Consider the following 25,542-nt stretch of genomic DNA (forward strand, 5'->3'; position numbering starts at 1 on the left):
ACAGCTGGTTTGGTGGTGCTGAATTCTCTTACCTTTTGCTTGTCTGTAAAGCTTTTGAGTTCTCCGTCAAATGTGAAGGACAGCCTTGCTGGGTAGAGTATTCTTGGTTGTAGGTTTTTCCCTTTCATCACTTTAAATATATTGTGCTATTCCCTCTGGCCTGCAGCGTTTCTGCTGAAAAATCAGCTGATAACCTTATGGGGATTCCTTGTATGTTATTTGTTGCTTTTCCCTTGTTGCTTTTAATATTTTCTCTGTCTTTAATTTTTGTTAATTTGATTAATATGTGTCTCAGCATGTTTCTCCTTGGGTTTATCCTCTATGGGACTCTGCTTCCTGGAGTTGGGTGACTATTTCCTTTCCCATGTTAGGGAAGTTTTCAGCTATTATCTCCTCAAATATCTCCTCAGGCCCCTTCTCTCTCTCTTCTCCTTCTGGGACTTCTATAATGTGAATGTTGGTGTGTTCAATGTTGTCCTAGCTGTCTCTTAGACTGTCTTCATTTTTTTTTTTTTATGGCAAGGCATTTTTTTTTTTTTTTTTTTTTTTTTTTTTTTGCAGTACGTGGGCCTCTCACTGTTGAGGCCTCTACCGTTGTGGAGTACAGGCTCCGGACGCACAGGCTCAGTGGCCATGGCTCACGGGCCTAGCCGCTCCGCGGCATGTGGGATCTTCCCGAGCTGGGGCACGAACCTGTATCCCCTGCATCGGCAGGCGGACTCTCAACCACTGCGCCACCAGGGAAGCCCTATGGCAAGGCATTTTATTTTAAATATAGCAGTGTGTCAATCCCAAACTCCCAATCTATTCCTCCCTGTCTTCATTTCTTTTCATTCTTTTTTCTTTATTCTGTTCTGCAGCAGTGATTTCCACCATTCTGTATTCCAGTTTACTCATATGTTTCTCTGCCTCATTCTGCTATTAATTCCTTCTAGTGTATTTTTCATTTCACTTGTTGTATTGTTCATCTCTGTTTGTTTTTTATACTTTCTAGCTCTTTGTTAACATTTCTTGTATCTTCTTGATCTGTGCTTCCATTCTTTTTCTGAGATTTTGGATCATCTTTACTATCATTACTCTGAATTCATTTTGGGGTAGATTTCCTATATCCACTACACTTAGTTGTTCTGTAGTTTTATCTTCTTCCTTCATCAGGGACATATTCCTCTGCCATCTCATTTTGTCTAACTTTTTGTGTTTGCAATCCCCCATGCTGCAGGATTATCGTTCCTCTTCCCTCTGGTGTCTGCCCCCTGGTGGACAAAGCTGGTCTAAGAGACTTGTGCAGGCTTCCTGGTGGGAGAGACTGTTGTCTGCCCACTGGTGGGTGCAGCTGGGTCTTGTCCTTCTGATGGGCAGGGTCATGTCAAGGGGTGTGTTTAGAGGTGGCTGTTGGCTCAGGACGACTTTAGGCAGTCTGTGTGCTGACGGGTGGGGCTGTGTTCCTGCCCTGTTGGTTGTTTGGCGTGAGGCATCCCAGCTCTGGAGCCTTCAGGCTGTTGGGTGGGGCCCGATTTTGGCATCAAAATGGCGGCCTCCAGGAAAGTTCATGTCAATGAGTACCTAGTACCTCTGCCACCAGTGTCCACACAAGATTTCTTATATTTCACACTCTTTTATGAATTTTATATGTCTGTACACCCAGTATGATTTCTTAGTTTTAAAATGATCCTACTTTGCCCAGTTTTCAGGCAAAGAAAATTGGTACTGTTGGGAACAAAATCTAGGCAAAAATTGTCCTATTTCTTCTTGAGAAGTATATATAATGCCTTTCCCCGAAATTAATTTACTAAGGGTAAATTAATTTTGCTTCTTAAATGTAAGCTATTTCTATAGATTATTTTACTCACTGGGGATTATAATAGGAGCAGAACTAAAATGCCAAGGAGCCAATGAATATTGTTTTGGGTAGTCATATTTTCCCTAAGAAACTATTTAGAAAAATAATACTCCAATTTAGTTCAAACAATTTGGCTGAATGGAAAAAGAGAACTAGAACTGAAAAAAGGTGCCAATTAACAGATAGGGTTTATATTATGCAGGGGTGCAATACTGGAAACATACTGAATTGTAAGTTTCTAATAGTCATCTGAGAAGCACTTAGAGCTGGACCGAGCTATAAATGATTAAAACATACTGATCCTATCTATGAAGCATGTATGTATACATATATACACATAATCCTGACAACTGGTAAGAATTTCTATAAAGGTTCACTAATTTAACTTAAAAGCAGAAATATCTTATTTCATTAGTTTAAAATTTCAAATATTTCAAGGGAAATTTCATATTAAATAATTTATTTATCCAGACCAGAACTGTTTCGCTAGTTCTTATCATTGGGATGCAGTAGAGAACTGCCATTTTTCAAGCCATTTTTGTAATCCTTTGATTTTTTTGTTCACAAGCACACTCAATATCAATTTATTGATCTCCTACTAAATGACCTATTTCCTGCTTACCTTTCCAGCCTAATTTCTTGCTACTGCCAAGCTGACATTACAACTTCCAGTTATACCAAACTCTTTTCAGTTTTTTCAATTCATGTACTCAGTCAACAATATCTAAATGCCAACCATTAAAAGCAAAATAAAACAAAACTAAACACAAACTAAAACTAAACTTTCTTGTCTCTCTAGGAGGTCACAGACCATCAAGTGCTCATTCTGACATTTTAGATCTCGGTTTAGGGATAATTTCCTAACAAAATTCTTCCATATAATCCCAGTTTGGCATTAATTCTCCTTCTATATGCTTTAAAATATAAATATATTTTTTTAAATTTCAAACTTACAGAAAAATTGCACAGACAGTACAAAGGATTCCCATATACCCTGACACTGACTGCCCAATAGTTAACATTTCACCGTATCTGCCACTTGAGAGCAAGCTGCAGACATTATGCCTCTTCACTTCTAAGTACCACAGAGTTTAGTTCCCTAAGCAAGGATATTCTCCTACATAACCACAACACAACTTTTCAAGTCAGGAAATCCATTGATAAAACACTACCATCCAAAACACACAGACGCCATTTAAATTTTGCCACCTGTCTCAACAATGTTTCTTTTTACTTTCTGGGACCAGGATCTCATGGAACACATGTTGCATTTAGTTGTCATGTCTCTTCATGCTCTTCCAGGTCTTCCCTTAGTCTTTCTCTATCATAGCCTGAACAGTTTTGAAGAATGAGTCTTAAATTCTACAGGATGATCCTCTGATGTCTCTTCATGACCCAGACTCAGGTCTTATTTTCTTAGGAATACTGCAGAACTGATGCTATACTCTTCTCAGTGTATCACATCAGAGGGTACATGATGTTGACTCATCCCACTACTGTTGATGTTAACCTTATCATCTCATTCTGTTGGTGTTTGCCAGGTCCTACACTAGATCATTATTTTTCCCCTTTGTAATTGGTTACATTCAATATTAGAGCTATTCCAAGATTGTTAATATCCCATTCCTCATTAATCCTTTATCAGCCTTAGCATCCACTGACAACTCCTAAGCACTGTAACAGTTGCCAAATGGAAACACTGCATGTGTATCATTCTTTCTGTGCTTACTAGTTGGCATTCCATTGTAAGGAACAGCTTTCCCTTCTTACTGATTGATACATTGACACTTACGGATTGCTATTCTAATCAAAAGGTTATAATCTATTTACTGTCATCATTCATTTTAATATTTAAATTATGCAAGATCTGGCCAGTAGGAGGCTCTTCAAGCTGGCTCTATTGTCCTTTTGAAACATTTCCATCATATTTTGAGCATTTCCTTACTGGTATGAGTAAGGTTCGTTTCATACTTTTCCTGGCCTAGCTCTGGAATCAGACCTTTCTCCAAAGGGTCCTGATTCCTTCTAGTGGAGGACAGCATTTAGGCACCAAGATCTGGGATCTCAAAGTGCTCCTTCTTAGTTGAGTACATTGCCTTTTGGCTCTCTCAGTAAATGCTGCACTTGAAAATCTATGTGTATATGTGCACATATATATATATGTACATACATAAATTTATGACTAATTTTATATCTATCTGTGTGTGTGTGTATGGTACATACACATACCATAAATTCATACTCTCTAACACCAATCAGACACGTCCAATTACAATCCAAAACCTCAGGATTATTTTCAGTCTTCTTCCTTCTTATGTTTGTAAGTATTTTCTCCAACAGTGAGAAACCTGGCTTTCATTATCTTTAATGAAATTTTCTTTATCTATAATTATCTTTAATACCATTATGTGGCACTACCGTATGACTCCTCCCTGCCTCCCTGAATATCTTGGAATGCAGGGGAGGTAAGGGCTTCTTATGTGCATTTATAGATTCTTTTTTTTTTTTAACATCTTTATTGGAGTATAATTACTTTACAATGGTGTGTTAGTTTCTGCTTTATAACAAAGTGAATCAGTTATACATATGTCCCCGTATCTCTTCCCTCTTGCGTCTCCCTCCCTCCCACCCTCCCTACTCTACCCCTCTAGGTAGTCACAAAGCACCGAGCTGATCTCCCTGTGCAATACAAAGCACCGAGCTGATCTCTCTGTGCTATGCGGCTGCTTCCCACTAGCTATCTATTTTACGTTTGGTAGTGTATATATGTCCATGCCACTCTCTCACTTTCTCCCAGCTTATCCTTCCCCCTCCCTGTATCCTCAATTCCATTCTCTAGTAGGTCTGTGTCTTTATTCCGATCTTGCCCCTAGGTTCTTCATGACCATTTTTTCTTTTTTTTAGATTCCATATATATATGTTAGCATATGGTATTTGTTTTTCTTTCTGACTTACTTCACTCTGTATGGCAGACTCTGGGTCCATCCACCTCACTACAAATAACTCAATTTTGTTTCTTTTCATGGCTGAGTAATATTCTATTGTATATATGGGCCACATCTTTATCCATTCATCTGCTGATGAACACTTAGGTTGCTTCCATGTCCTGGCTATTGTAAATAGAGCTGCAATGAACATTTTGATACATGACTCTTTGAATTATGGTTTTCTCAGGGTATATGCCCAGTAGTGGGACTGCTGGGTTGTATGGTAGTTCTATTTTTAGTTTTTTTTGGGGGGGGTATGTGGGCCTCTCACTGTTGTGGCCTCTCCCGTTGTAGAGCACAGGCTCCGGATGCACAGGCTCAGTGGCCATGGCTCATGGGCCCAGCCGCTCCACGGCATGTGGGATCCTCCCGGACCGGGGCATGAACCCGTGTCCCCTGCATCGGCAGGTGGACTCTCAACCACTGCGCCACCAGGGAAGCCCTATTTTTAGTTTTTTAAGGAACCTCCATACTGTTCTCCATAGTGGCTGTATCAATTTACATTCCCACCAACAGTGCAAGAGGGTTCCCTTTCTCCACACCCTCTCCAGCATTTATTGTTTGTAGATTTTTTGATGATGGCCATTCTGACTGCTGTAAGATGATATCTCATTTTAGTTTTGATTTGCATTTCTCTAATGGTTAATGATGTTGAGCATTCTTTCATGTGTTTGTTGGCAATCTGTATATCTTCTTTGGAAAAATGTCTATTTAGGTCTTCTGTCCATTTTTGGATTGGGCTGTTTGTTTTTTTTGATATTGAGCTACATGAGCTGCCTGTAAATTTTGCAGATTAATCCTTTGTCAGTTGCTTCATTTGCAAATATTTTCTCCCATTCTGAGGGTTGTCTTTTCGTCTTCTTTATGGTTTCCTTTGCTGTGCAAAAGCTTTGAAGTTTCATTAGGTCCCATTTGTTTATTTGTTTTTATTTCCATTTGTCTAGGAGGTGGGTCGAAAAGGATCTTGCTGTGATTTATGTCATAGAGTGTTCTGCCTATGTTTTCCTCTAAGAGTTTTATAGTGTCTGGCCTTACATTTAGGTCTTTAATCCATTTTGAGTTTATTTTGTGTATGGTAATAGGGAGTGTTCTAATTTCATTCTTTTACATGTAGCTGTCCAGTTTCCTTGGCACCACGTATTGAAGAGGCTGTCCTTTCTCCACTGTACATTCCTGCCTCCTTTATCAAAGACAAGGTGACCATATGTGCGTGGGTTTATCTCTGGGCTTTCTATCCTGTTCCATTGATCTATCTTTCTGTTTTCGTGCCAGTACCATACTGTCTTGATTGCTGTAGCTTTGTAGTGAAGTTAGGGAGCCTGATCCCTCCAGCTCCGTTTTTCTTTCTCAAGATTGCTTTGGCTATTCGGGGTCTTTTGTGTTTCCATACACATTGTGAATTTTTTTGTTCTAGTTCTGTGAAAAATGCCAGTGGTAGTTTGATACGGATTGCATTGAATCTGTAGTGTGGTTTGGGTAGTACAGTCACTTTGACAATGTTGATTCTACCAAACCAAGAACATGGTATATCTCTCCATCTATTTGTATCATCTTTAATTTCTTTCATCAGTGTCTTATAATTTTCTGTATACAGGTCATTTGTCTCCTTAGGTAGGTTTATTCCTAGATATTTTATTCTTTTTGTTGAAATGGTAAATGGGAGTGTTTTCTTAATTTCATTTTCAGATTTTTCATCATTAGTGGATAGGAATGCAAGAGATTTCTGTGCATTAATTTTGTATCCTGCTACTATACCAAATTCATTGATTTGCTCTGGTAGTTTTCTGGTAGCATCTTTAGGATTCTCTATGTATAATATCATGTCATCTGCAAACAGTGTCAGCTTTACTTCTTCTTTTCCGATTTGGATTCCTTTTCTTTCTTTTTCTTCTCTGATTGCTGTGGCTAAAACTTCCAAAGCTATGCTGAATAATAGTGGTGAGAGTGGGCAAACTTGTCTTGTTCCTGATCTTAGTGGAAATGGTTTCAGTTTTTCACCATTGAGGACAATGTTGGCTGTGCGTTTGTCATATATAGCCTTTATTATGTTGAGGTAAGTTCCCTCTATGCCTACTTTCTGGAGGGTTTTTATCATAAATGGGTGTTGAATTTTGTCAAAAGCTTTCTCTGCATTTATTGAGATGATCATATGGTTTTTCTCCTTCAATTTGTTAATATGGTTTAACACATTGATTGATTTGAGTATATTAAAGAATCCTTGCATTCCTGGGATAAACCCCACTTGATCATGGTGTATGATCCTTTTAATGTGCTGTTGGATTCTGTTTGCTAGTATTTTGTTTAGGATTTTTGCATCTATGTTCATCAGTGATATTGGCCTGTAGTTTTCTTTCTTTGTGACCTCTTTGGTTTTGGTATCTGGGTGATGGTGGCCTCGTAGAATGAGTTTGGGAGTGTTCCTCCCTCTGCTATATTTTGGAAGTGTTTGAGAAGGATAGGTGTTAGCTCTTTTCTAAATGTTTGATAAAATTCACTTGTGAAGCCATCTGGTCCTGGGCTTTTGTTTGTTGGAAGATTTTTAATCACAGTTTCAATTTCAGTGCTTGGGATTGGTCTGTTCATATTTTCTATTTCTTCCTGGTTCAGTCTCGGAAGGTTGTGCATTTCTAAGAATTTGTCCATTTCTTCCAGGTAGTCCATTTTATTGACATAGAGTTGCTTGTAGTAATCTCTCATGATCCTTTGTATTTCTTCAGTGTCAGTTGTTACTTCTTTTTCATTTCTAATTCTATTGATTTGAGTCTTCTCCCTTTTTTTCTTGATGAGTCTGGCTAATGGTTTATCAATTTTGTTTATCTTCTCAAAGAAACCTCTTTTAGTTTTATTGATCTTTGCTATCGTTTCCTTCATTTCTTTTTCATTTATTTCTGATCTCATCTTTATGATTTCTTTCCTTCTGCTAACTTTGGGGTTTTTTGTTCTTTCTCTGCTTGCTTGAGGTGCAAGGTTAGGTTGTTTATTTGAGATGTTTCTTGTTTCTTAAGGTAGGGTTGTAGTGCTATAAACTTCCCTCTTAGAACTGCTTTTGCTGCATCCCATAGGTTTTGGGTCATCATGTTTTCATTGTCATTTTTTTCTAGGTAATTTTTGATTTCCTCTTTGAATTCTTCAGTGATCTCTTGGTTATTAAGTAGTGTATTGTTTAGTCTCCATGTGTTTGTATTTTTTACAGATTTGATATCTAGTCTCATAGCATTGTGGTCAGAAAAGATACTTGATACGATTTCAATTTTCTTAAATTTACCAAGGCTTGATTTGTGACCCAAGATATGGTCTATCCTGGAGAATGTTCCAGGAACACTTGAGAACAATGTGTATTCTGTTGTTTTTGGATGGAATGTAATATAAATATCAATTAAGTCCATCTTGTTTAATGTATCATTTAAAGCTTGTGTTTCCTTATTTATTTTCATTTTGGATGATCTGTCCATTGGTGAAAGTGGGGTGTTAAAGTCCCCTACTATGAATGTGTTATTGTTGATTTCCCCTTTTATGGCTGTTAACATTTGCCTTATGTATTGATGTGCTCCTATGTTGGGTGCATAAATATTTACAATTGTTATATCTTCTTCTTGGATTGATCCCTTGATCATTATGTAGTCTCCTTCTTTGTCTCTTGTAATATTCTTTGTTTTAAAGTGTATTTTGTCTGATATGAGAATTGCTACTCCAGCTTTCTTTTGATTTCCATTTGCATGGAATATCTTTTTCCATCCCCTCACTTTCAGTCTGTATGTGTCCCTAGGTCTGAAGTGGGTCTTTTGTAGACAGCATATATACGGGTCTTGTTTTTGTTTCCGTTGAGCCAGTCTATGTCTTTTGATTGGAGCATTTAATCCATTTATATTTAAGGCACTTATAGATATGTATGTTCCTATTACCGTTTTCTTTATTGTTTTGGTTTGTAAGTCTTTTCCTTCTCTTGTGTTTCCTGTCTAGAGAAGTTCCTTTAGAATTTGTTGTAAAGTGGGTTTGGTGGTGCTGTAATCTCTTAGCTTTTGCTTGTCTGTAAAGGTTTTAATTTATCCATCAAATCTGAATGAGATCCTTGCTGGGTAGGGTAATCTTGGTTGTAGGTTTTTGCCTTTCATCACTTTAAATATGTCCTGCCACTCCCTTCTGGCTTGCAAAGTTTCTGCTGAAAGATCAGCTGTTAACCTTATGGGGATTCCCTTGTGTGTTATTTTTCCCTTGCTGCTTTTAATATTTTTTGTTTGTATTTAATTTTTGATAGTTTGATTAATATGTGTCTTGGCGTGTTTCTCCTTGGATTTATCCTGTGTGGGACTCTCTGTGCTTCCTGGACTTGATTAACTATTCCTTACCCATATTAGGGAAGTTTTCAACTATAATCTCTTCAAATATTTTCTCAGTCCCTTTCTTTTTCTCTTCTTCTTCTAGGACCTGTATAATTCGAATGTTGGTGCTAGATTCTTATACCTCACTTGTATAGAACTTATATATGATCATGGCTTGTTTTCTTCTCTGTATCCCCAACAGACTGTAAGTTCAGAGAGTGAAACCTATCTGTGCCTTTTTGGCTCAGAGTAAGAAATATTTATTGAAGGAATAAAACAAAGAGTTTTCATTGGACAATTTTAGGAATCATCAGTGGTAAAGTCTTAAGAATGGACTAGATTTCAAGAAGTGAGATGAAAAAAGATCAAAGAATCAAAGATACAATTTTCTTAAAATACCAAAAAGAGGTAGGAAAGGAAACAAACTGAATAGGTATGAAATTAGCCAGGGGACCAGGACCAACAGTTCAGAATGCATGAGGGGGAGTTTCCAGAAGAAGGAAATGGTCAACAGTGTCTAAAGTTATAAAGAAGTGAATTAGAGGGAGGAGTGAAAATGTATGACTAAACATTATCTTCAATTGTGAGTTTGAAGTTCTTCCTTTTTTTTAAAATTCTCTAAGTGGTTCAAGTTTTATACTCTGATTGTGAATTTCTAAATCTCATTGGTGACACCATGTTTTATCACTGGAAACCATTTTTTTCAACATTTTACTTTTTCCTGTTTATCTTGGAACATCAGAACAATTGACAAGTCTTTCTGCTATTATCACTTAAAAATATAGCATAATCCTATAGAAATGTTGATCAATGTCAAGTTGTCTTTCAAAATGAGTGTCTTTACCCAAATTTAACTCTTTAGTCACCAGTGTTTTTCTTTTGGTAAGTCAGATCTCTAACTTTTAAAACATTTTCATCAGTCCCGGGATGACCAGATGATGGTTTTGTGCATCAAAAGAGCACGATCACTAGATTCTTTAAACCTTTAATATGTATCAGGAAAAATAAACAGATTTATACATCTTGTGGGTCAATATATATTCTCATATTTGTCAACATGTTAAATGTATTCCATTGAGACTTGTTTAACTAGTCACAAATTTTGGCACACATTTTTTGTTCTATAAAAGATCTTCATTCTGATAGATATTTTTATATATCTTCTGATATTTTTCTTCATTCTGATTCTGACACTAATGATGAGAATACTTAATAATAACAAACATAATATCAAGAAAAATATATACTTGTGAGCCAGTACATTTGTGCCAGGAATTGTGCTAAGCATTTTATATTTATTTCCCTCAATGCTTACAACAATCCCACCAGGTTGTTATTATAAATTCTTTTTGATGATGAGAAACTGAGTTTTAATACAGAAGTTAAGTTTGTTAATTTGTCCATGGTTATACTATCAGTAAGTAGTAGAGCTAGGACTTCAAATCAGATCAACATATTCCAAAAGTTCTAAAAGATAAGCCTTAAATCCTAGGATTTAAAATAAATGAAATAACATAAAATGTTATTAAGTATTTTAAATTAATAATTCAATGAAGGAATTTCTTGCTGCACAAAAAATCATTTAGTTTACAGAAGATTCATCATATGATTCCAATGGTGAGCCCCTCTAGGATCTTAAGATTCTGGTATATGTTTCCTTGAATACCATTATATGTATATAATCTACTCACAGAGACTAAACACTCAATGATGATTAAAAAATAGTGAATTTATCTATGCCTTTATGATATAATTCAGTTAACAATTTTGACCTACCAAAATTTTTCAATGGGCCCCCTCAATTACATGAAATGAAGTAGAATCAAATAATTAAGAAATTTTGGAACTGGAAGGGATTTTAGAAATACAGGAGTCTACTCTCATTTTACCTGTAAGAAAAGCAAGTCCCAGAAAGGTTAAGTGACTTGCTCAAAGTCATACATTGCTGGGCTTTGCTGGCATTTGGATCTAAGATGCTTGACACATTGAGGTCCTGCCAGCAATAGCACTGTTTTTTTTTTTTTCCTGTAAAAAGGCAATATCAGTAGAAAAGATATTAAAATTCAGAAATGTGACATTCAGGTTGGAAAGATATTTGTCTCCAAATTACAATTCACCATTTGACATACATATTTACTTATTTATTTTTCTTTTTTCTGTATCTATCTCAACCACTGTAACTGCACTGTCCAATATAGTAGCCCTTTGCCACATTTGGTTATTTAAATTAAAATTAATAAAGTTAAAAATTCGATTCCTCAGTCACACTAGCCACATTTCAAGTGCTCAAAGGTCCTCAAAGTACTAGAGCTACTGCATATGACAGTGCAGATATGGAACATTTCTCTCTTCCCAGAAAGTTGTTGGGCACTGCTGCTTTAGAACGCCAGTTCCATGAGAGAGGGATTCTCATTAGTTTGTTTTCTGATGTATCCCCCATGGAGAATGGTGCCTCGCAAATAGTAAACCTCAACAAATTTTTGTTGAATGACTATTTCTGAGAGTGATTTTTGTACAGCCCTATGAAGTTTCCAATCATATATATGGCAACGCATTTTTTTGGTATTGGCTTATGTCCAAAAAGGGAATATCTGTGACAAAATGCCTGTAAAATAATGAGATGCAGTTTGGCAAAAGAAGTAAACATTGTACCAAAAAGCCCGATATACTGCTAACTTAAAGTGAGTAAGACAGCACAGTGTTCACTGTGTAAATTTTTCTTGATTTGGGAAGGAGAATGAATTTCTTCTTTGCCAGAGATTTTGAATTTGTTAATTTCCTTTGTCCTACAAAGGTAGAAAATAATTGGAAAAGACATATATCCCAGGACATGGTCATAATTCAAAGTCAAAAGAAAATAATATATTTTTCATTGTGTTTCACTGGATTTCAAATAATAATTTAAATACTTTAACAGCGTAATTAACACAATAGAGATTTACTACAGTCTTCTTCTTTACGATTTCAGCTATAAGACTCCTATCATTTACTCAATGTAGAACTTAATTCTCTTTATGCAGCTGAAGTCCTTCTCATGTTTTCATATTGATATCATTAAATAAAAGTCAAATTCTACATATGAAATATTTTACAAAGACAAAATTACTGGGAAAGGACATGCTAAACAGCATTTATTCTGAAAAACAGAACATGTAAGGAAGAGTAAGTGCAGTATGTTTAAAATATAGGTACCTTGGTTATATGGGGGGGATACAGTACATTTATTTTCAGTATATGAGTAAATGTCCCAACAACATGTTTTTTGTTTTTCTGCTCAAATGCTTGCTGACTTTTCCCTATCTGAAAAGTGAAGAATAGTCTTCTCAAGATTTGCCTATCCTTAACATCCACTGTTTTTCATTTTATCATGTATAGTAAGAACTATACATTCAGTATTAACAAAGAATAATCTCATATACTGAATAACCAGAAGAATAAAATATCTGTACTTTCATTTACATATATAATTAACTAATAATGTCTTTATCCAGTCACAAATAAAATTCCTGTTCTATGCAAACTTTAAAAATACAGAAATAAAAAAAGAAATCACTCATAATCCTATCAGCCAGAAATAAAGGATAAGTCCCTTACAGTCTTTTTGGTGTGTGTGTGTGTGTGTGTGTGTGTGTGTGTGTGTGTGTGTGTGTGTGTTGGGGGGGTGTGGAGTGGAGGAACTGAGTTTGTACAGTGATATATGGTAAAGGTGACATACCACACAGGTTTGTGCCTTTTTTACATTTGGTAATAGATCATAAACATTCTGTCATATCAATAAATTTAATCCTATAACATACCTTTTAATAGCTGCATACTATTTCACCATTTGGATATACTATAATTTATTTAACCACTCATTCATCTATTATTGGACAAATAACTTCGAGACTTTCAGTAGAATGGTCAGATGCAGTGGGCTTTTAGAATGTCAAAATCAGCTTTAGAATATAAAATGGTCAACAGCATTCACTATGTTACCTCAGTTCACACACCTGTTCATAGAGTTTCAGGAGTGGTGAGAAATTCCAGTTCTATAGGGTCAATAAATCAATAGTTTATTCTTGGTGTCACTCATTAACAGTCTATATTTATGGCTGTCTTGGTTTTCTTAGCATAGCGTTATATGAACACTGTGAATTTTTCAGATTAAACATTTTATCTATGAGAAGGATAAAGACCTCCAGTTTATGGATACTTCAACACCACCAACCTATTCTGACAGTTGAACCAATTCCGGTGTAATTTCTATGTTTCGTGTGTTCTCTCATAGATATTTATTCTTTGTAACATTGCAGATTTTTGTAATTTTACTTTGCTTTCATAATTTTAGATACTATTACCCTTTCTTGCATTTTTTGGGCATAGTGATTTGATACCATGTCCCAAATACCCAGTCCATAAATATATAAACAGTGTAAGTAAGCCACTGTGGATTTAGTTCAGACCCATGAAAACCAAATCAGAAGTACTTAAAAATTATAGTCTAATCATTAGTAATTATAAATTCTGGAGAAGCTGTTTATTAAAGGATTGTCTTTTACATATTCAAAATGACTAGTCAACACCACTGAAGAAGTTAATAGCATACTTTTTATTTTCTTAGATACAATATACCAATAAAAGAAAATTTTATTAGTTTATGATCATTTAAAATAGACTAAATAAAAACTTTAACATTTGTTTTTATATACATCATTCCAATTAATCACAAAAATAGCTTTTCCAATTCTACTTTAATGACTACATAATGAAATTGAAGAAATGTTTTGTTGTTTGAAAAGGTCATGCTACTAAATAGTTAATAGTGTAAACATTGTTATAGGAAATGTTTAACAGTTTGCTCAAAATTCTTTAAAAAATAGTATAAATGTAAATTATTATAAATTTGAAAGACAGATGTTTGGATTAATGAAGCTTAACTATATATGGGGGGGCAAAAAAGGGCCACTCATAGAAGAGTACAATTGTTTTAAAATATACTTAGGTAAAGACTGTTTAAAAGTCTTGAGGAAAAAGAATCTGTATCATAACTCTTTATTACCTTTAACTTTTTAATTGCCTCTTTTAAAAATCCAAAGGTTGTTGTTCTTAAAAAAATTTTCAAACAACCTAGATTTACAATTCCACATTTCTACCACTAACCCATTCTTCCTAAAAGTGTCTTTCATTTTGTCAATTTCTTTAGGTGTGGAACTTAGTATCTTATACATAGCAGGCATTTCAACACTGTCAAATGATGCAATTACAATAACTCTATGAGATTTTCATTATTCATATGCAATAAATGGAATCAGAAAAATTCTCACATGCTTGTACAAGAAATTCACATTTCCCTAATGGAGATTTTCACAAACCTCTTACATCTACGAAATACATAAAGCTATGAATGGAATGTCTGAAACACCATGAAGACTGCAATGAAAGATACAACTTTCTGTCCTTAGAAAAGGAAATTTAAAAGACTCAGGCACCTATAAGTAGATCTGACTGTCAATACATATAGGTTCACCCACAGAGAAAATAAAACTCCCATATGTTGAAACCCTTGGCATCCGTGCACTTCTTTTTCCTATTTCATGCCATGTTTCCCTGGCCCTATGTACCGAATGCATTTTCAGTCTGAAGGAGAAAACTCCTCCAGCTGCTAATGTGAGGACTTCTAGCCCTGTAACCATGAGATGACCCAGCACTGCTGCCTGCTTAGAGTTCTCCCCTGGGGGTGGATGTGGGTGCTGGCCCTCTTTGCTGTGCATTAGAAGCAGAGAACACCAGCAATTGGGACACTTCAAGGACACTGCATAATTTCAGTAAGAGTTAGGAGAGGAGAAGGAAAACTCCATTTCTATCAAATGTGCTATCAAAGTAAGCACAGCTTTCTTGTTCCATTTTTTGGTCAGGAAGGAAGTGGAAGTTTTTAAAAAATGAAAAAGGTTTTATTGTGATAAAAATAATAAACCAGGGTTTACTTTAAATCTGGGAAAATGATGTATACAAAAACAAAGAAAGTGACAAAACAATCATCTTGACATTAATATTCCATATGGTTAAGCATTTAATTTCTTCTTGTGTTACTTATATATGTATATATATACACACACACATGCACGTTGTCTCTATTCTAAACCTAAACTATAAGCTACCTGCAAGTAAAAATTGTGCTTTATTCTCTTTAGCAAATAAATATTTATGTTATTGATAAACCATCTGAGGACGAAAGTCTGTGAAATCGCAGAGCTCTTGTAGATAAAGATAGTTGGATGATCTATTGTTAACTATTAATAGATCTAACCCTTCTAGAAGCAGCTAATTATATGCTTGATATGCCACTATAATTGGGCAAAATTGGTATGTTACAGCCATGTTATTGTAACTATATAATATAAAAATAAGCTTAAGTATGTTCATAGAAAATTTTATTGCCATCCTTCACAGTATAATCTGCATTTACCAAAATTATATATATTTTGAAAGGTAGCTTCAAAGTATATGGTAGACTCCAAGGGTCAGCAAACTTTTTTCTGTTAAGATCTAGACAGTAAATATTTCAGGGTTGCAGGCCACCTATGGTCTCCATCATGTTATTGCAGTGTAAAAGAAGCCATAGACAATACATAAATGAATGAATGTGGCAGCGTTCCAATAAAATTTTATTTACAAAAAGTCAGCCAAACTATGGGCTATAGTTTGCCAACCCTTAATGTAGGTTATACATCACTAGAAGTAGCATAAAATGGGATGAAGAATAATTTAATATTTTTATAGGAGAGAAATATATGTGACATTTTCAAGATCTTTATTGACTCTTAAAAAAAAAACAACAACAAAAAACCACCAAACTTAAATAGCACACACAAATCTTACCTGGTTAGGTATCCTCAGTGGGGGCCTTGGACCTCCAGGGTACCGAGGTGACATAAAAGGCTATTGAAGTAAAACAAACAAATAAACAAAACAAAAAAAACAATGTAAAATACAGATCTGAAAATAAACTGCTTTTAAGAATTTTTGAATTATACAAAACATAAATCAAATTTACTTATGTGGCTGATTTCAGTAGAATAAAAGCTTTTAAGAAAAATTACCATCCTATTTTTTATTTTGTAGAATATCTGGAAAAATTCCAAAGAAATCATTAAAAAATCGAAGATGACTAAAGTAACTAGCAAAAAAAAATTTTAATGCTATCTAATTGGCAAAAAGTAAGACTAAGAAATTTAGGCAATTGAATCTTAGTAAAGACTTCAGGAAGAGGATCACTGGCTAATTATTATACAAACTGGATTCTGAATTACCCAATTCAGTTATCACTTTCCTCTAATAATTTTGACTGAATTACCCAATTTGGTTATAATTTTCCTCTAATAATTTTAAAGTTGCCGAATTTCTTCATCTTTTCTTTTGTAGTTCCGTTTAAAATGGTAAAGAAATTTCTTTTCCAAGGGACATTTGTGGTTAGGAGAGCTTTGGCTTTCTTTCATTAAGGGTTTGTTATAATTCAAAATTGATTATAAATTTTAAAATTGAAATTTCTTTGCATATTTTGAGCCTAGCAGACTATGAGGTGTGTACTTTTTTAAATAACCATTTTTTATTGAAGTATAGTTAATTAACAATGTTGCATTAGTTTCAGGTGTACAGCAAAGTGATTCCATTATATATATACATATACACACACAGACATATATATATATACATATAGACACATATATATATATTCTTTTTTTTAAAATTTTTATTGGAGTATAGTTGATTTACAATGTTGTGTTAGTTTCAGGTGCACAGCAAAGTGAATCTGTTATACATATACATATATCCACCCTTTTTTAAGATTCTTTTCCTATATAGCCCATTACAGCGTATTTAGTAGAGTCCTTGTGCTATACAGTAAGTCCGTATTAGTTATCTATTTTTTTTTTACATCTTTATTGGAGTATAATTGCTTTACAATGGTGTGTTAGTTTCTGCTTTATAACAAAGTGAATCAGTTATATATATACATATGATCTCATATCTCTTCCCTCTTGCATCTCCCTCCCTCCCACTATTCTTTTTCATATTATTTTCCATTATAGGTTATTACAAAATATTGAATATAGTTCCCTGTGCTATACAGCAAGTCCTGGTTGTTTATCTATTTTATATATAGTAGTGTGTATATGTTATATTTTAAATTTATTTCCTCTTGTATGCCTTCCTCCAGAAGTCCAGAGGAAAAAAAATGGCCTTATATTAAAACTCAAGTCAATTTATCTTGTTAGATGAATCAGAGGCTGCTAAGATGTGCTGATTCTGTCAGTCCTGAAACTGTCTGAAAAATATGCTAAAAGTATCATTTTAGTGATTGTCCAATGATGAGTGGAAGGAGAATATTTTTGGTCACTCAGATTTGGGCACAATTTTTATTTTTAAGTTTATTCCTAAAATTATTCAAAATTCCATTTTTATAGAAAAATATAATTTTGTTTAATTATAATACATAATTACATGTAATATAAGCAAATTATCAACTCTAAAGGGTTGAATATTAAGTAAAATATTAAGAATGAATTAATATAAATTAAGAATCAGTTTACCAAAGGCTTGGGCAAGCCAAATCTATAGTACTTTACATAATTAAATTCCACATTTATAATGAATTTTGTAAAAATATTTTTAGAAATTAGGCCTGCAGTTCTAGGGCTATTTTAAAAGAAGCAGCTGAAAAATAAAATTCTAGCAAATTTATGTGCTATAGACTTTTCTATAATATCTTTTGGAGGGTCTGACAAACCAACAAGAAGAACTTTAGAATTAAACAATTTGAGTTTTTACTTGCTGTGTTCTTATATGTTAACATATTCCTAGGAGATCATTTTAAATGGACAGAAACAGTAGATTATTCAGGTAATAGTGTCACCTTCAGCTGATAAAACTTAAGTGGATTTTCCAGTTTAAACATTTAAAAAATGTTTAGTTTTCACACATTTGATTAAAGTTGACTCTCATCATTTCTGAAGCTCTACTCTAAATTGGATTAATTAGTTAACTATACTGTCAACTGGGAAGCTCATCCCAAAACTCACACTCCCTCTGCTACTTTTCTAATTTCGTTTATGAAACTGTCTTATAAATTCTGGACTCACTTAAAAAATTTAATAATTAAATATCGTGTCATTGATTTTGGAATGGTTGCCTTTCTTTCACAAAGTGATGTTTTACGACATAGTCACTAAGCCCAAGTACAATATCAATTTAGTGTTTGAGACATGGAGACATAAAAATAGGTTACTAATAATTCCTGGCTATAATAAAATCACTTCAAAATGGAATACAAGGTAGAAAGTGTTAAAACACTACTAAATACTGATAACCTTGAAATGTACCTTATTTGAAACAGGGCATTTGAGATTTGTATGTTCCTCTGAATGTAAAATAACGTAATAGTGTTAATATAAATGGACTATTTGAAAAGAGAAAATTTTTCTCTAATCAATGGCATTGTGAATAAATGTATTTTAACGGGACTGTTGTATTCTCCTATCTGACCATGAGGCCCCATCAAGGGACTACTAAGAGGGAGAGGCAGTGCATGTGGTAGTTGCGAACCTGTAGTCCCCTATGGAATAAGATTGCGAGAGAGAGTCTCTTTTTAATTTATTTCCTCTTGTATGCCCTCCTCCCGAAGTTCAAAAATTTTTTTAGCCAAAAAAAAAGAAAGAAAACCACTTCTGTTTATCAATCTATAGCTATATAATTAAAGCAAAAAATAACAAAAATCTAGTTAGTTTAGATAAAAAACCACTACTTTTCCCTAAAATATTTTAATTTTAATATCAAATTAGTGCTGTTATAAGCTCTTAATATTCAGATTGATTCTTAAGATATCTTCTTAACCACCTAGGTCCTCAGCTGCCTACTTGTTGAGGTACAGACACAGCAACAGAACCCAAAAGAGTTTTCATGTTAGCAAATGAGAATATTCTACTAATATTCTATATTTCACTATTCAGAAGTCAATTTGCTTTCAAATATAATTTAAGGTATTACAACAAGTTTAAATTCTTTTATGGTAAAATGCTAATCTAAGAGATTACATACTGATATTATAAAGTATACTTACTGATATTATAAAGTACATCTATCGACAGACCTTCAGTACTCTCTGCGTTGATAACCTGGGAAGAACAGGCTCCTCAAAAGAGCCCTTAGCTATGAAGTACGCTTACTCTTAATATTTGGGGAAAATTTTTTTAATAGTTTGGGCATCAAAATATGTGCTTGAGGGTGTCAGAATGATGAATCAATATTTTAAATGGAAAAAGCCTTCCCCTTGAAAAATGGGCTAAAAAGTTATTTATAATCTGTGTGGACAAAACATTTGACTGGGAGTCAAAGGCCTGGATTCTAGTTTTTGCACCACCACTAATTAGCAGAGGGACCCTAAATTAAAAACCTTTCAGGGCTTTCGTTTTCCCAACCTTAAAATGAGAGAGTTGGACAAGATGATCTCAGCAGTCTCTTGGGAAATAATAATTTAAAACCCCCATGATACTGAATGTCAATATTATGACATGGTATGAATGTGTTTCGTGTTTGGTAATTGCAATCATTGTTGGTTTTGTTGTGGTCATCCATTTACAATGCTTGGTGTCAGTTTATTTATCTCTTGTAAAAATAAAATACAGTATGTGTGTGAAAAAAATAATAAAAAAACAAAACCCAAAAAAATATTAATGCTAGTAGAATAGGTAGTTTAACTCTACAATTTCCAGTTACTTGGAATATTTTTACTTCTTTTTAATATTTCATAAAAGGCCATTTAAAATATAGTTTATACTAATTTGTATTATTTCCTAATTTTGAATCTGCATCCACATAGTGGTCAATTGGTATAATAAAGAATAATACTTGATTCTTTAAAAAAAAAAACAACCATGATTCCATGTTAATTATTTCCAGCATTACCCTTAAGTATAAAGATTAGCATACTGTAAATAGCTATAAATATTTGAAGTGTGTGTGGGTGATATCAGTCTATGTTCCTAAGGCACAAGCTATCTTTATCAAGGAGCTAGAGAAGCTTATTCCCATGCTTTCCAGAGAAAAAGAAAAACTTAGGTAAAGGAAAAAAATACTCCAACAAACAATGATGCCCGTTGTTCAGATCAAAGGCCAATAGAATAAAAAAGCTGCACTTACTGATTAAAAGGCATGCTAGAGATTTGTTCATTCAACAAATATTTATTAAGCACCCACAAAGGCACTGTTCTAGATGGTGGGACATATCGGTGAACAAAGCAGATGAAGATCACTGCCCTCTGCTTAGGATTTTTCAAGGTTCACAGTCTTGTAATTAATAGGAGAAACAATGTTCTGGAAAAACTATTTTCTACAGTCCACTAATCTGGAAGAAATAAAACATTCTCTTCACCAAATGGCAAATATCAATGAAAACCCAAAGAAAATAATATTTCAATCTGGTGCCTTCCCTCAGAAGTCATATTACATCATCCCTACTTGACAGAACATGTAGTGCTATGAATGACTAAAAATCAAGGCTAGGCTTTTAAAAAAGTTTTCCAAATTAGGCAAAACTCATGGACAAAGGTTCTTTATAATACACAAGATAAACTGAGTAGCACAGTTAGTACCCTGACATATGGAAATACATTTATAGGTATAAATTCTCATTTCTACATGTTTCAGTTATCTACTTAGAATGAATGGGATAAACCAAAGTGCAAGCAATAAAAACGTATACAAAGCCAGAAAATCAATAAATATTTGATGACTAAATGAAAGGAAAAAAACTCTAATAGAAATATAAACTAAATGTCCAGCCCATTTCCTCCAAGTAGTCTTTTAGAGAAAAAAATCACACTCATTTAGAATCATAATTTATTTCAGAATGAACATCATTCAGTCTTAAAGGATTATTTTGTTCCATTATATCAAGAATTATTCATGAAATATTAAACTTCTGCTTTCCTAAAAGAGAGATTTTCCTTTATTCTTTGCCATTTCTGCTAGTGGAAAGTAGTAGTCTCCCTCTTCTTATTTCATCTTCATAAACTGTTAGTGCTTTATCTCAATTCTCTAAGATTTAGAAGGAAGACGTTCTTTCTCATCTTTCCTTCTCTGAAGATCCCAGACCCCACCAATGGAATTATTTTATAAATAATTTACCCATTCTGAAATTACAGGTGATAAGAACCATTTAAAGCCCTAACTTCTTTTCACGTATATGTATGATCAAACTGTACATCTTAAATGACACATTGCTCAAATGTCAACTTTACTAATATTTTCTAACATTTTAATAGTTTCCAGAAAGCATAAATATGATTTATCAATACCACAATTTTTCTTGAGATAACTCAGTATTCTCCTTTCTATGCCAAGTAAACGTCTACTAATCCTCCAGGGGCCGGAATGTCACTTCCTCTTTAAGGAGTCTCTATAGGCTCCTTTCCCTCCATTTCCTGAGCACTTTGTCACACTATTCTCATAGAGGATTCAGCACACTGCAGTGTAATGTGTGCCTTGATATGAAGGGAACCCACTTCAGAGGAAAGGACATGAAACCAGATCAGAACAAGTACCTTAATGTCATGGTAATCAATCCATAAAATAAAACTGATATTTCTAAGAATCCTTAAAATTGATGGCAGCAGTGTATAAAGCACCCTATATCTTATTTTAAAGATTTCAACATGGCTTTAGAAACTCTTTAAATCTTGGTCTTTAAGAGCAGGTTGATGATAAAGAAAATTTAAAATCACTAAAACGTAAAATATTCTTTAAAATGCCAATTTTATACTTAAGCATTTTCTATATACATTTTATTTTATGAGCACAATTTAGAACAAATCAATGATGAAAAGAATAATACTAAGTTCTTTAGAATGAACAAATGTAACAATTAGGACAGTTTACAATTCTGAAAATTTAGAAGTCTGAGATATGTTCTACAATTTAAAGTAACTGAACTTTTTCGAGTACAAAACTATTCTTGTGAAATTTGCTTCTATTTTTGAAAAAAATAGTAGTTTTTAAATGACATAGAAATACACAATTACCAAGTCTGAGAAAACATGAACTTACAAAACAGTCTAAAAAATAAATACACACTTAAAAAAATGACTTCACAAAACTACTCAAGTGAAGTTTTTACAAGTTCTGTATTGTACAATTATAATAAAATCTGACTTATAGAATTTTATTCCAATATACCTTTTTGACACATTTTACAGCAAAAAGTTTGTAGAGTTAACTAGGTCAACCTCCTTATTTTATGTAAAAGAAAACCAAAGACCAAATTCCTTAACTGCCACTTTAGTTTTCTTAGAGCTATATAACATCCGACTATAGTAATACCTTTATAGAATAAAGGCAGGTACACATACTTCATTCTTATGACTAACTGACCATAAATAAATTGCCTGACTTGGCATTTCCTCCTAGGCACCCCCAGCAACCTTGCAACCATTCACTTAATATAGAATTCTTTACCTTTGTTACCACACAACCATGAAAAGCTGAAAAGACAGTGGTATTTCAGGTAATCAAGTTAATTTGCACATAAAACACTAATTAGCATGTGCTCTTGATTCACCAGATGAAAAGAAATTCAACAACTGAAATATAAAATAAATTTAGTAAGCTCTATCTCTCTCTTCTTGAATATTTTTGGTAGAGTTTTGATAATATATGTTGTCTTTAGTTCATTTATTTTTGTTTTTAAGTCAAATACCGGAAGGGAATAGAAGATGGGTTAGGAATGGTGGTACATGGATGTGGTATTATTAGAAGAGTATTATCATTGTAATCAAGCTGTTCATTATAACGTGACAACTTGTAATGAGGTTCTGGAGGAAGGGAAGGAAGCAGTTAGCACATTCTAAGAGAGAATGTACAGAGTCGCATTCAATAAATACTTGGCTGTTTCCATAGCTGGGTCATTGAGTGAGTGAACAACATTGATGGAAGACTCTATAAACCAGCAAAAGGTGTAACAAAGTTTGGTTCTCTTGTATAAAATCCCACCTGGCCAATTTATGTGTCTTGTTAAAAATAGGTAGCATCTATTGATACTGCAAAGGGTAAGGCACAGTTCTGGCATAGTGTATCTGGTTGTCTAATGAGAAAATGCTTATATGTATAGAGGGGAAAATTCAGCTTGCTTATATAGGATAAATTATGTCTTCTAGAGCAGCAGTCTCCAACCTTTTTGGCAGCAGGGACCAGTTTCGTGGAAGACAATTTTTCCAAGGACCAGGGGGTGGGGGGAGTTGGGGGGGTAGAAGGATGGTTTCTGGGTGATTCAAGGGCATTACATTTACTGTGCACTTTATTTCTATTATTATTACACTGTAATATATAATGAAGTAATTATACAACTCACCATAATGCAGAATCAGTGGGAGCCCTGAGCTTGTTTTCACTTGCCACTCACTGATGAGGTTTTGATATGAGTCTGCAAGCAACTGATTTATTATGGTCTCTGTGCAGTCAGACCTCTCTCTGTTAATGATAATCTGTATTTGCAGCCACTCCCCAGTGCCAGCATCACTGCCTCAGCTCCACCTCAGATCATCAGGCATTAGATTCTCACAAGGAGCATGCAACCTAGATCCCTCGCATGCACAGTTCACAGTAGGGTTCACACTCCTATGAGAATCTAATGCCACTGCTGACCTGACAGGGGGCGGAGCTCAGGCGGTAATGAGAGAGATGGGGAGTGGCTGTAAATACAGATGAAGCTTCGTTTGCTCACCCGTGGCTCACCTCCTGCTGTGTGGCCCGGTTCCCTGGGGGCTGGTGACCCCTGTTCTAGAGGACCTAATAAAAGTAGGTAAAGAACAAAGTGTTGGAGATCCCAAGATGATACTGAGTTATAATTACAATATCTACATCAACAACATATGAGAGAATTTACGATTTAGATGACTAAGAAGGTCTTGTACTCTCTCCTACTACTTTCAGGTTTCTCTATTTCTGGGGCGTCAGGGTTGAAAATAGTGATTCTTAGGCAGTTTTACAAAGTAACAGTATTTAATAACCACTTTTTGGTATAGAAGGATGTCAGGTTAATTTATGTATGATTTGGAGAAAAAAAAAGTATGATAACTTCCCAATTTTTTTCTAAAGCAGAGGCCAGCCATGAGAACTGTCAGTAATTCAATATAGCAGGGCATTTCAACTGTTTGTCTAATATAGTGCCAGGTGTACACATGAGACCCTGGTCGTCTTAGATTTAAATACATTCAAAGAGCCATAATCCTCAGGTCTCAGAAACATGTTTTAGCTTACATATTTTCTTTCCATTAAGAGGCTCAGCATTTGAGTAACATCATATTGTCTTTACCACATAACCATCTTTAGTCTAAAAATCTGTAAGAAAAAATGGTTATTTGCTAAAAAGTAATTTGCTTCCATCAACATTTAGGCAAAAACACAAGATACAAAGTGATACATAGCTAGGAAAAATATCGGTTATCTTCAGTAATTATATTAGTTACATAAAGATCAAATATCTACCTTTCTTGATCCTGTGCAGATATGACTTTAGACAGATATAATCTTTCTTCTGATATTTTTCACATACTGTTTTAGGCAGACACAGGGAATAATACACAATTCTGTGTCATAAAAATTATGACAGAATCTTTCAAGGGAAAAACTTCTCTTGAACATAATTTTTTTAAATGATAAATATGGAAGATTATAATTATTTATAGTCTTGTAAAGATAATAAAAATATGTTCACTATGAGATTTTACCCCAAGCATAAACATTCTCTTAAAAATTAAACATTACTTTTTATTCATTCTGGGTCCAGTTTTTTAGTTAGTCCAGTTCTCTTTACATGATTCTCCTACATAGATTTCTATTCTCTATTTTGCTATTCAAAATCTCACTTAGAAGTAAATCTTTTTTTCCTTAATTGTGATAAGAGTTGAAGTCATATGGCTATCAATAATATATAATATTGACAGTATTATTTTGAAAAAAGCATCACAAAAAGTGTTGTGACTTGTACATTCATTTCTGCCATCGTTCATACAGTAGGACAGTTCACATGTTTTTATTTTTATAATTCCATGAGATGCTTCATAAGTTTTCTATAGAAAAGTAATGAAGCATAAATTATACATCAAATGAATTTCGTTAAAGTTACTTTACAATTCATATATCTTAATTTGTTCAGTTTCTTTTCTGTTTTTCAGGAAAATCTCCATCAGACATTACTGACACCCAAGTGGATAAGACACTCTTGATTAACACATTTTAATTCCAACTAGTATTAAACTAATTTAGCTCACAAAATGACATACTTGTGCTAGCAATTCTGCTGATAAGCATAAATATGTAGTTTATCTTCCATACATCTTAGATATTCTATCATCAACAACAC

General features: G+C 34.0%; 1 protein-coding gene across 22 annotated transcripts in view; it reads right to left on the reverse strand.

Annotated features, from left to right (window-relative positions):
* The window catches only part of SSBP2 (single stranded DNA binding protein 2), a 300,689-nt gene that overhangs the window by 52,979 nt on the left and 222,168 nt on the right, over window positions 1-25,542 (reverse strand). For 15 of the 22 annotated variants that reach the window (XM_065873564.1, XM_065873586.1, XM_065873579.1 and 12 more), the window contains one exon: window positions 16,008-16,067. The exons of 6 other annotated variants lie outside the window; for them this stretch is intronic. In XM_065873564.1, the coding sequence (XP_065729636.1) occupies window positions 16,008-16,067 (60 nt within the window). The remainder of the gene's footprint in view (window positions 1-16,007; window positions 16,068-25,542) is intronic. One more of the 22 variants, XM_065873573.1, reaches the window with a different exon arrangement.

This window comes from Phocoena phocoena, chromosome 3 (genome assembly GCF_963924675.1).
Source record: "Phocoena phocoena chromosome 3, mPhoPho1.1, whole genome shotgun sequence".
Lineage (NCBI taxonomy): Eukaryota > Metazoa > Chordata > Mammalia > Artiodactyla > Phocoenidae > Phocoena > Phocoena phocoena.